At 41.9% G+C, this 13,278-nt stretch overlaps 1 protein-coding gene across 1 annotated transcript in view; it reads left to right on the top strand.

Annotated features, from left to right (window-relative positions):
• The window catches only part of LOC126372129 (amyloid protein-binding protein 2), a 93,589-nt gene that overhangs the window by 73,174 nt on the left and 7,137 nt on the right, over positions 1–13,278 (top strand). The window contains exons 3-12 of the mRNA XM_050017727.1: positions 1,223–1,337; positions 1,821–1,947; positions 2,484–2,654; positions 3,301–3,501; positions 4,069–4,276; positions 5,334–5,492; positions 6,244–6,349; positions 10,108–10,250; positions 11,248–11,413; positions 12,664–12,792. Coding sequence (XP_049873684.1) covers positions 1,223–1,337; positions 1,821–1,947; positions 2,484–2,654; positions 3,301–3,501; positions 4,069–4,276; positions 5,334–5,492; positions 6,244–6,349; positions 10,108–10,250; positions 11,248–11,413; positions 12,664–12,792 — 1,525 coding nt within the window. The remainder of the gene's footprint in view (positions 1–1,222; positions 1,338–1,820; positions 1,948–2,483; positions 2,655–3,300; positions 3,502–4,068; positions 4,277–5,333; positions 5,493–6,243; positions 6,350–10,107; positions 10,251–11,247; positions 11,414–12,663; positions 12,793–13,278) is intronic.

Raw genomic sequence — 13,278 nt, 5'->3', positions numbered from 1 at the left:
CAGCAGTTGTGAATAAAAATACAATAATTAATGATAAATATAATCTGTAAGGTGACGCGGACGCCTTGTTGGTTTTTCCAAATCAGATTCTTTTTATATATTTTCTAGACCTTGGTATTATCCTCTTACGTCTTTACTAGCGCTAATGACCCATCTCACCTCTGAATAATTTTACGAATCTATTTATTTATTTATTTAAAAAAGTACAACCACATCAAACATATTGAGCTTATTCCATAACTTAACTAGGTATTCTGACTGATATGTGTAACAATAACGGTGTACATAGCACTCACAATGCATAAACTAATTTACAAATTTAACAGTAGCTAACATCTAATCTCTACAACAACACAAATCTAACACAATTCTAACAATAATGATAATTTTGTGTGACAAATAACAATTTGAATTTCACTAAAAGGCGACATACATAAACTCACATCTATTTCCCACCGGGATAAGCAGAGACTATGGAATTCCACTTGCTTCCATCCTGATTTCTCTTGCTTCCTCCACATTCGTCAGTCGCACGCCGTTTCAGAGTAGATCGTACTGAAGCTTTTCTAAGGACATCTCAAATTTGGTCAATGTACAATCAATCAATCAATCAAATCATTTATTGCACAAATATGGTATTTAAGGTGGTAACAATAAATAATATTTAAGAACAACACATTTGGCCATAACATAGGCATGCAAATTTGTTAGTGTACTAACAAGTCAAAGAATAAAATTAAAATAGTCAAAATACAATGAAAACAAACAATAAAAAAATAAATAAAAAAATACTCTAATAGTTAGGTACATGTCAAAAATGATTGTTATATTAAGTACATTCATGTCAAAAGTTATCAAAATTCAATAAAATCTTTAATTTTGTAAATGTGTTTTGCCAAAATCCATTTATACAATTCTTTCTGAAAATCATTCGTCGACAGTTTCTGAATGTCAAAAGGTAATTTGTTGAATAATCGCACGCACATACACATACTACCCAGATTATATTTTCGTGTCCGCGGCGTTTCTTCGAAAACTAGTCTGAAGGGGTACGTCCTTCTAGGTCTTCCTCTGCCGGTCATACCACCAACCTTAGCTTTAGCTTCCAACTAAAGAGGTAGCTTTCTAATTCCTATTATCTTTCATCCGCTCTATGTGTCTAAACCAACACAGGCAGTATGTGGATGTAGCTTATATGATCTCGGTGTTTTTTTTTTTTCAGGCGGTGATAGAGCACGGGTCCAAGTTGTCCGGGGAGCTCGCCAGCGGGTACCTGGCGCGTTGCGACGCACACTCACGAGCCACCGATGCGCTCATATACCTCGGACTTAGATTAGGTAATACAATGTCTTTTTTTTTGTTTTCACCTTTGATGGGTTTGCTCTTGGCCCCAGACTTGCCCGAAGGCATTGACGAGGCCTAAGATGGAGCGAGCTCGCCCAGAAGGTGCCTGTTCACTCTGGCCTTGAACGCACCCGGGTTATATGCATTCGGAAATACAAAAGACGGCAAAGAATTCCACTCCCTAGACTCCTCTCCACCGCGACGGGACGCTAACGCGGCTACTTGTCAACTTAGTCAAATTAGATACTTTTTTTACGAAACTTCAAAACTATAGTATTCTTTGGAGTTTGTATGGAAATACTGTCCTGTGACGTCATCAATAAAAGCGGGCAATCGTCGTACAAATTCGAAAATCAGTCGAAAAGTAAGGATTAGTAGAGATTGATTTTTGATCATCTTAGACTGGCTTCTATTTCTAGATTAGCATTTTAAAATTTATCTTTGACCCAGTGAAATACCATTATACCATATTGCAGGTGGTTTCCTGAACGAGGCGGGGTGGTACGCAGACGCACAGCGCGTGCTGCTGCGCTGCCGGGAGATGTGCCAGGCGCAGCCGCAGACGACATACTACAAAAGACTTACACTCGAATGCTGTCACAGGTGAATCATGCAAATAATTACGCAGACAACCCTACATCCAAACACGTACATCGACCAAATTGGAGATGTCCTTAGAAAAGGTATAATCAGTATTATCCACTGAACCAACGTGTCTGAAGCAAGAGATGTGTGTCTGGAACGAAGCAAATGGAATTCTATAGTATCTGCCTACCCCGGTGGGAAATAGGCGTGAGTTTACGTTTATGCAAGAAGTAAATAATTGTCCCAGCAATTAAACCCTAGACGGTGTCTCGCATACCTACAACAATGTTAGTGTTATGTGTGTAACCCTGACACCAGGGTTGGTAATCCACCTCACAACCCACACGACGGAAGGAAGGACTTTGTTTACCTTTGATAGGTTTGCTCTTCGCCCCAGACTTCCCCGAAGGCATTGACCAGGCCTAAGATGGAGCGAACTCGCACAGAAGGTGTCTGCACTCTGGCCTTGAAAGCACCCGGGTTATATGCATTCGGCGTTTCTAGCTTTCAGGCCATGAGCAATTCTACATTTTCTGTATCTCCCAACTTTCCAGGTTACTAAACACACAATCGGCGTACTGCTGCTTCCCCGCGGCGGCTGAGACGTACGCCCTTGCCCTCAAGCTGCTGGGCATCCCGGACGACGTGAGCGGAGACCTGCCCGAGGGGCCCTTCGCGGTGGGAGACACGTGTGACCAGGGACTGCAGACTGACGATGACCAGAGGTAAGTATATGCGGTGACTTGTACGATTTTGCTTTGGGCGGATATGCATTGAAATGATATGCCATAATGGTATTTCCAGGCGTTTTCATAACTTACTGCATGATGGTATAGTTTTGCCTGGTTGGCCAGAAACAATTGAAAACCTAGTACTAGATCAATGGCCTCAGGCAAACTGGTTGTTCCGAGAGTATACAATTATTATGGGGATAGGACCCTAAGTAAGCGCATACCTTATCTCATCAACAGTTTGCCTGAGAACATTAAAAATGAGCCAAAAATGTTTGAAAATAAGTTAAAAAAATATTTATTAGATTTAATTTAGCACGTACTTACCTATTTTTTAATTCTTAATTATTGTAATTTAACCAAGTGAGCGAGACTGTGATCCTGCAGACAAATTGCTTATGCAATTTTGCAGGACATTGCATTTAAACTAATGTTATACTTAAGGCTTAATAATAATAAATAAATAAATAATAATAATAATAGTAGTACTTGCCAAAAGATAAGAGACGATTGTTTTTTAAATTATGAAACCAAGAAGAGTCGTGAGCTTTTTCATGGCATGTTTCATATCGGCCTAAAACCGAACTTCCATTGAGGTGTGCGTACCAACTAGAATAAAAAACATTCCGCTAACTTCCAGATTAGAAGACCTACAAACTCTAGAAGACGAGGACCCGGGGTCAGGCCGGGTGGGGCGCGCGGCCGCGTGGGGCATGTCAACCCTCGCAGCCCGATTATGCAAGGAGTTCAGCGCGTTATACTTCGTGCGCTGCGACTACAGCGCGGCCCACGCCTGGAGCATGCGCGCACTCAAGCTGCTCACGCCACACACGCCCGCCAAGTGAGACTAGCATACATTCACATTGAGAACATAACAGACTAAATTACCCAGTTATAGGACTCTGCGACCAGCGGTTTTAAGCCGCCGTGGCCTTGCGATGTAGTTTATATTGACAACATAAATTATTCGACAGCTCGGTATCAGCAAAATTTCCGCCATCAGACTCGGTAGTTGACGCTAACAGTCCTTTTAGTTTAGGGTGGTGTTGAGTGGTGGTCCTTTACCTTTCTTAACTTTCTCATTTCTTATACAGGGTGTTAATGACATCTTAAAAATACCCAGAGGGATGATACAGACCATGATTTTGGGTTAATATCAAGTGGAATTTTCCGTGGCAAAATTCAAGGTTTTTTTTATTTATTTTTTATTTTCAATTCTATACTTTTTCGATGGAAAATTCCACTTGATACCAACCCAGAATCATGGTCAAAGTTTTCGTTACGATGTCACTAACACCCTGTATAAAAGATTGTATTATAAACAGGAAAGGACCTAATATGGTACCCTGTGGCACACTCATTTGATAGAGCAGAGGCTCATCAAACATGTTGTTTTCCTGTACTCCAGGATCACAATCGAGGTGGTCCGCGCGTGCGGCAAGGCGTGCGTGGTGAAGCGGCGCTTCTCGTCGGCGGGGCTGCTGGTGCGGCAGGCCGTGGGGCTGGCGCGGCGCGCCTTCGGGCCGCAGCACCCGCGCTACGCCGCCGCGCTGCTCGACTACGGCTTCTACCTGCTCAACATCGACTCCATCAACCACAGCGTCGCAGTCTACGAGGTAACAACGCCCGTGCATAAGTTCCCAATCTAAGGCTGCTCCTGGACTCGAGTGGAAAACGACGCGTCATGTGACGGCAATTGGGTATTTGACTGGGTCAAACATAAGTTATAAAATGCTAATCTAGAAATAGAAGCCTGTCTAAGATGAACAAAATTCAATCTTATTATTAGAATTTTATTCACGAGTTAAGTAACAATGAGTACGACGTTTGGTCGCTTTTATTGATGGCGTCACAGGACAGTATTTCCATACAAACTCCAAAGAAAAACTATCGTTTTGACGTTTCGTAAAAAGTATCTCATTTGACTAGGTTGTCAAGTAGCCTACTATGGCTACTCGTTGCCGCCACTCCCACTGTCTTTCAAGTTGTCTTTCTTCTTCTGTCTTGCGAATGATCAAATATTGAATGTTGAATGTGTACACAGCCTTTACACGGCCCGGCAATCACCCGAAAGGGTCATAAAGTTAATATCCATATTAATATTATAAGTGGGAAAGTGTATGTGTGTCTGACTGTTTGTTTGTCCGTCTTTCACGGCAAAACGGAGCGACGAATGGACGTGTTTTTTTAGTAGAGATCAGAACTATCTCCACAGGTTTGGAGAGTGACATATGCTACTTTTTGTCTCTTTCTAACCCCCCACATCCCTAGAATGGGGGGGGGGGGGGGGTGGAAGTTTTGTATGGATTTTTATATGCGGACTATTTGTAAATCTGCCCCCAAACCTATCAAAGACGGGGGTGAAATTTTATATGGGACTTCTCGCAGTTTTCAAGGTAGGAAGCTAAAAATTGGTACATTAGAAAAGGACAACCGTGTTACCCCGAAATTTGATGCGAGCGAAGCCTCGGCTAAAAGCTAGTAAATAATAATTAATCTATAATTCTTTATTGCACAAAGACATGTCCAAACAAATAAAATAAGCACAATAGACAGCCTTGCTAAACAGAAATCTCTGCCAACCTTAGGGTGAAAAAACTTTATGTATTGGAGCGCGGGATGGTGCAATAAAAACAAATAATAATAGATAAAATAAATGATTTCTCATTCCAGGAAGCGTTGACAACCCTAAGACGAGTGTTCGGCCGGAGCAGTTTGCACGTGGCGACGGCGCAGGAAGATCTAGCATACGCTCTATACGTTCTGGAATATTCCTCCGGGCGGTTCTACAAGGCGCGCGACCACGCCGAGCGGGCCATCAGGATCATTGAGGTAACACATACGGTCACGAGCATTAATACGTATACACTTTGGTACCATTTCACATTAACTTTTTTGACAAATTGAACTGTAAGTCTCACTAAATGTCAAAAATGTTAGTGCGACAGAGTCCTAAAGTGGGTACATTATATTGCTCATGACTGTACACATACGGACGAATATAGTTAAACCTTATTCTACTCATGGTATAAGAAAACCAGCGGGCTTAGCACGGTAAGCATGCGACTCTTTCGCCCCGACATACGTCGCCCGTCACTCTCTCACAGTACTGCACAGAAAGAGACAGATGATCTCTGTCGCGGCGAGAAAGAGTCGCGCGCTTACGGTGCTAAGCCCGCAGGTATGCTCAAAAGTGACAGCTAACATTTCAAGGTTAGCCCAGCTGACGTCATCCCACCCCGCGTTGCCATTTCTTAAAAAACAAATTACCCACGACCAATGTTTTTATAAATATTTACTTTGCAAGGAAATTTTGAACATTTAGTAAAAGATTTACTTACAGTTTTAATTATTTTTGTATACAGGGTGTAAGTGACATCGCAACGAATACTCAAGGGATGATTCAGACCATGAGTCTGGGTTAATATCAAGTGGAATTTTCCGTCGCAAAATTAATGTTTTTTTTTTTATATATATTTTATTCTTTTCAATTATATACTTTGGAAAATTTCACTGGATATCATCCCCCTTAGTATTCGTTACGATGTCACCAACACCTTGTATATTTTTGTATGCATTTCAGAACCTGGTCCCTCCGGACCACCTGCTGCTAGCCTCAGCGAAGCGCGTGAAGGCGCTCATATTGGAAGAGATCGCGCTCGACACGCCTGCGGGACAGGACATGAGCGGTGAGTGGGTCTACACTTGGTACTGTTGCCACCAGCGGCGCCATGTCGATGGAAAATTATATAACAGAAACATAAATAATTAAAACACATAATACCGGGTTCTTACCGCGTCAATCAGGGATATGAAACTTCCGAGATTTAGATTAACGCGGTAAGAAGCCAGTATTACGTGTTTTAATTATGATAATAACCGCGTAAACCTCAAACAATGTAGAAACATAAATAGCCTATATTCGTCCCACTGCTGGGCACAGGCCTCCCCTCAATCAACCGGAGGGGTATGGCTCCACTGCGGGTTGGTGGATGCTGGTAGTGAAATTACATTATTTAAAAAAAAAAGAGATAATTCAAATTCATTTATTTTTTGTACGCAATTATCAAAGGTATAAACTTTTTGAAGGTCAATTTATAGCTAGCTATCAGTCGCTTATCTAGGAGATAGTGCTATCAAATACTTATGTGGTAGATAAGTGCAGACACTAATCTGGGCGATAGTATTAAAGTTGAGCGGTACTTTTTTGGGAAAATAGGGCAGTGGTTTCTCTATTTTTTTACTAGCTAGTTATACTCCTGTAAAATGAAGTTCTATTCTATAGTCGTTTACTTATTCCGTAAATCTATTCGACATGGCGACGGCGCGTGCTAACAATTTCAGTAATTTATTATTATAAGATTATTTTTACAATGTGACCATGTTAAATTCAATTTATATAAGTACAAAAACAATACATTTTCAGTTGAATCTACCATGGTCTTGCTTAGATAACCACCGCGGGACTGTCAATACTTCACTATAATTAACAAATTACAATCGAAATTTAGTTAAATAAACTTTCCTGTGCATGAAGAGCTACTAAAAACTTCAATTAAGTACGTAAATTACTAAAAAAAATGTTTTTTTTTTTGTTTGGAATACTCGTCATGCTTCGGTACAATGACGTCATAAATTTGCTCTTTTCAGGAGCATGCCGGAAAGAACTTATTTACGTATTGGTATACGCCCGCGGATCGAACTGTGTAGAGGTTATGGAAAGCAATGCGAACGTAGACACGACGACACAGACAGAGAAATAGTTTAGTTAACAAGGTGATATTATAAGTAGGGGATAATCAGTGGCCAAACAGGTCATAAATCATAATAGCACCACATGTATTTAGCTAATACAGAGCACGGCACGAAATTACGCTTGGGCACAACTAGAGGCGGCAGTAATAATTCTCGTTGAATTAGCGCCCAGCGCATACGATTATATTTTCATCACGTCCCCACTGCTGGGGCACGGGCCTTCCCTATAGACGGATAGGGAGTTCGGGCCTTAAACCATCACGCGGGCCCAGTGCGGATTGATGGTTATTAACGACTGCTAAAGCAGCGATTGTAATTTACATAACTAAAAATGTTGACCTAATACTGCACCTACCAATTTTAAAGCGAATGAATGAATTATGTTTTATGATGTCAATCAGCCGTCATTGCATTATTTAAATTCAGAAATTTTGTTATATATCAATGTTATAAATTCTTAGATAAGTAATAATTAATAAGGGCTCGTTTTGTAATGACACTAGACATATCAATATTTCGCATTAAGCATTTCATAATTTATCTTTTACGTGTGCATTTATGGTCTAAGGTGCAAAAATAAAAATTAAAAATAAATAAATAATAACCTTGACACCAGGGTTGATGAAGTTGGTTATTCACCTCACAACCCACACGATAGATGATGATTTGATATAATAAAAAAATAATAGGTTAAATTGAATTATAAAATATCCACGCAGACTGTTTTATTTCTGTAATGTATTTACCGACAAAACCGCTTCTATTAGTGACTCCTAATTAAGTTCCGTGCTCTGTGAGCTAGACACGCACAAGCTGGCAACAGTTTAGATCATTACCGATCACTATACGCACCAATAGACGCACAGTTGCGAGCGAGAGGTAAGATTATCATGATTACCTCTCTACCTTAGACCTTAGATTCAAGCAAAGGGGGAATATGCGTTGAGTAGATACTTTTTTAAACAATATTTTAATATCGTATGTTTATCATCTCCCTAGCATTATCTCGTTTTTCACAGGGTCCGCTTACCCAACCCGAAGATTTGACAGGTCCGGTTTTTTACAGAAGCGACAGCCTGTCTGACCTTCCAACCCGCGAAGGGAAAACCAGCCCAATACACGTTAGGTCACGTACCTCCGAAAATGAATTTCTCGGCAATGTGGGTTTCCTCACGATGTTTTCCTTCACCACTGAGCACGTGATAATCATTTATATCCAAACATGAATTGGAAAACAAATTCGACAAACATTGGTTTAGGCCTGTGCCGGATTCGAACCTGCGACCTCAAAAATGAGAGGCAAGCGTTCTAGCAACTGGGCTACCACAGCTTTCAGCCCATCAGCCCTATCAAATCGGGATAATGGCTCTATATTTTTCTTGCACACATTGTAAGTGAAGGACGACAATAGTTTAAGACCAGTCAAACTAAAAATAAAACAAAGTTTGTGTTGCGATTAGGCAGTACTATCTTTCCGTGTTGAAAGTAAAACGTAATACTAATAATAACACAAAGTAGAAGTTAGTACGCAACAGTGTTAGTCTGATTCGCACTAAGGATCCCGAACTGAATGATGCACATTCTTTGGTTTCAAAATTGGAACACAAATTCAATGTGGAACTCTAGGTTTGCGAATCCAATTCGCCTTTGTCCAGACTATCTGTTAACTCGACTCTTCATCCACTCGACTCGGCCTCAGCTGCACATATTGGTATTTTAAGTTCATATTTATGTCTTCTACTTGAGGAGTTCACTCACTGGAGTCGAGCATGACATACTGCCAACATACTAATACGAAATTAATGACGTCACGCCTTATGGATCAAACTGGAGCTAACATCGAGGAGCCCTTTAAGAATACCGATTTTGAGCTGAGTTCGAGGTCTTCCTTAGGTCGCCTCAGTGGCGGCCATAGGGCGGTGCGAGTGGTGCGATCGCACCAAATCAAAAATCAGCCAAGGGGGGCAAAAATCAGCCAAGACGGGACACGGTTCTAAGGTTATAGAAACGTAAAATGAGCAACAAATCACCGGGCGCCGTTTTAGGGACAAAAATCAGCCAAGACGGGACACGTTTCTGAGGTTATAGAAACGTAAAATGAGCAACAGATCAATGATCAATCTCACAAAACGCATCTTCCCTCGCTTGAATCTAAGCACTTATCATGTAACTTGGTTCCTATCACAACACTACGGTTCAAATAACTAGTACTTATAGTCATTTTTCGGGCGAATCACAGCATAGAGCTGGGGGGGTTAAAACAGCCACATCAAACCAATTCATCTAAGAAAGCAATATTGTAATTTGACATTTGCGCGTATTAAAGTAAGTGCGCAATGCAAACAAATGTCAAATAGCAATATTGTTTTCTAAGATGAATTGCGTCGATGTGGCCATTGTAACCTCCTGCTATCTGTCAAGATAAGAAAATCGAGGTATTGTTAAAGAAAATTATGTCACGAGGTTTTACAAAAAGGCTTGTACGCGGTTTTTTAGTCATTAAAACTTTTTACCGACTTCAAAAAAGGAGGAGGTTCTCAATTCGACCGTATATATATTTTTTTTATGTTTCTTCGCGGATAACTTCATCGTTTATGAACCGATTGCGATTTTTTTTGTTAGAAACTGAGTTACACGAGCACCCACAGGTGTAGGCTCCCAGTCCACCCCCTTTAGCCGCATTGTTTTGCAGAGCCGAGCCTGCTGGAGGAGTCGGAGTCGCTGCACAAAGCTGCGCTCGCGCTGTCCATGATGGCCTTCGGGGAGAACAACGTGCAGACTGCCAAGCACTACGGGAACCTCGGCCGCCTCTACCAGAGCATGCACAAGTTCCAGGTAATTGGACGACGGTTTTGAGGAGCTCGGTGGCGCAGCGGTTAACGCGCTCGGTCTGCGATTGTTGAAGTTAAGCGACTTTCGCAAAGGCCGGTCATTGGATGGGTGACCACAAAAAAAAAAAAGTTTTCATTTTCGAGCTCCTCCGTGCTTCGGAAGGCACGTTAAGCCGTTGGTCCCGGCTGCATTAGCAGTCGTTAATAACCATCAATCCGCACTGGGCCCGCGTGATGGTTTAAGGCCCGATCTCCCTACCCATCCATAGGGAAGGCCCGTGCCCCAGCAGTGGGGACGTTAATGGGCTGATGATGATGATGCTAAAGGCCTCTGTGGTGCAGTGGTTGAGCGATAGGCTCCCGATCTGGAGGATCCGGGTTCAAGTCCCGGTGGGACATACTCAATAATCACTTTGTGAGGTTTTTTGTTAGGACATTTCAGGCTGATAGCCTGATTGTCTGAAAGTAAGATGATCCGTGCTTCGGAAGGCATGTTAAGACGTTGGTTCCGGGTAATACTTACTGATGTAAGTACGTAGTCGTTTAGTAAAAAGCAAGGTATAAGAAAACCAGGTATGCTCGTCCTCTGACAAGCCGCCATTGCTAGTCCATTGATGATGTAAGTGTAACCACTGTGTTACCATTAAATTGGTATCTCCAACATTCCAAGGGTGTAATTTTTATTATTGAAAATTAACTGAATTACTGACTGATTTAATTACAATTAAGTTGACACATATATAAAAATCATTAAAACTGTAAGTAAATCTGTTACTAAAAGTTAAAAATTTCCTTGCAAAGTAAATACAAAAACATTGGTCGTGGGTAATTTGTTTTTTCGAAATGGCAACGCAAAGTGGGATGACGTCAGCTGGGCTAACCTTGAAATGTTAGCTGTCACTTTTGAGCATGCCTGGTTTTCTTATACCATGGTAAAAAGTAACTGATTTGACTAGTTGGAAACTAGCTTATTTAAGAGCTATAACGACAAAATTTTACAGGACGCAGAAACAATGCACTTGAAGGCCATAGCAATCAAGGAGGAGCTCCTCGGGCCCGAGGACTACGAGGTGGGGCTGAGCATCGGGCACCTCGCCTCCCTCTACAACTACCACATGGGCATGCACTGCGCCGCCGAGAAACTATACCTCAGATCCATATCCATCAGTGAGTATAAGACACATATCATCAGCAGCCTACATACGTTCTACTACTAGGCACACGCCTCCCCCCAATCAAAGGGGGGGGGGGTGTATGGACCGCACTCCACCACGCTGCTCCACTCGTTGGTGGAGGTATCCGGGATCAACGGCTTAAACGTGCCCTCCTAAGCACGGATTTTTTTCAGTGAGTATAAACATATTCGTGGTGTCCATAGCGTTATCCAGTGTTTCCTCACGATGTTTTCCTTCACCGCTGAGCAAGACTCATCAAAAAATCATCAAGACTGGTCCAACGTGGCCAACAGCCCCGTATCAACTGTGTATTTTGAGGGGCTGAGGGGTGCCTTGAGGTCTCGCACCACCTAAATATGTTAAGGTCACCACTGCATTCAAATCTTCTATCGTGAGGGTTACTCTTGATCCGCCAAAGGCCCCTGACATGGCTCACGTAACGACTACTTACTTACGTACGTAAGTAGTAACCGGGACGAACGGCTTAACGTGCTTCCGAAGCACGGATCATCTTACCTTCGGACAATCTGGTGATCAGCCAGTAATGTCGTAACCAAACTAGGGAGTATTTTTTGTGATATGTAAAAAAAGTGTAACTACCTGGTTACTATCTATGAACTATGATGAAGTTGAAATACTTCTACAAACCTTGGTTTGACTTACCCAATGCAGTGGCTAGTGTACTTCATACCTTTCCGATCCCAAGTCCATACTCGACGTAGGGCTGCATTGGTAACTTAAATCGCCCCTCCGCGCACATGTATTTGCTCACACACACACTCACAGACACACACACATACACACACGCACTCATGTACACACAAACATACACTCGCACACACACATATACACACACACACACTCACTCACACTTACTTTACTGCATAGTCTATTTTATTTAAACTCAAACTGAAAAATTGTTACTAATATTCTTTTTTCTTTCTATGTACAAACAGTGTCCCTAGTGTCCATATTTATTCTGGAGATGGAGGCCTGGAGCCTATAGTACAGGGTAACCTAGTTTAGGCTCCAGCCTCCACAAACATAAGTTAATTACTTAAGTCAAAATGTAACTTATCACTATATTATGTTGTGGAGGTAATAAACGATTTTTATTTATTTTATTTTTATATTTATTATATGTGCCCACCGGGAATCGAACCCGGGACCTCCGGATCGCGAGCCCAACGCTCGACCACTGGACCACGGAGGTCAATTAATTCCGTATGACGCGCGTTGCAGGTCTGAAGCTGTTCGGTGAGCGCTATTCGGGGCTGGAGTACGACTACCGCGGGCTGGTGCACGTGTTCACGCAGCTCAAGCGGCACGACCGCGCCGACCACTACACCAGGCTGCTGCAGCACTGGCATGGTGAATATAGCCTTATCACATCACACAACATCCTTTCGTTATACTTTCATCCAAACATGTTTTGAGTATCAAATCAAACTCTCGTTAAACATTATTAAAATTACATTTATCAATTAGAATTACATTTTAATATCACCAGTACACGCTATTTAATTGTTTTTCAAGTTACATAATTTTCTTATCCGCCGAAAAGGAAAGGGACGGGTAATCGACGGGCATAAAATTTCGTCAATTTTTACATAACGAACGTCTCGTCCGCCTAAACTACTGCAGCTTCTCACAACCTGTGTAGCCGGGGAAAAGAAGCTGCAAAAAAAACCTCTGCACAGGGCCCTGGATGTTTAACACGTTGACAGCCCCATACAAAATGTTTCGACTTCCTTGTAAGTCCCACATATTGCTTCACTACGTTGTTACCCGGGATCCAAGTAGAGCATCCGCCCTTAGTGCGTACCTAGTCGTTTTTTTAGTGACCCATGTATACGT

This window comes from Pectinophora gossypiella, chromosome 13 (genome assembly GCF_024362695.1).
Source record: "Pectinophora gossypiella chromosome 13, ilPecGoss1.1, whole genome shotgun sequence".
Lineage (NCBI taxonomy): Eukaryota > Metazoa > Arthropoda > Insecta > Lepidoptera > Gelechiidae > Pectinophora > Pectinophora gossypiella.
Note: the sequence above shows the minus strand (reverse complement) of the source record. Positions and strands in the feature narration are given on the sequence as shown.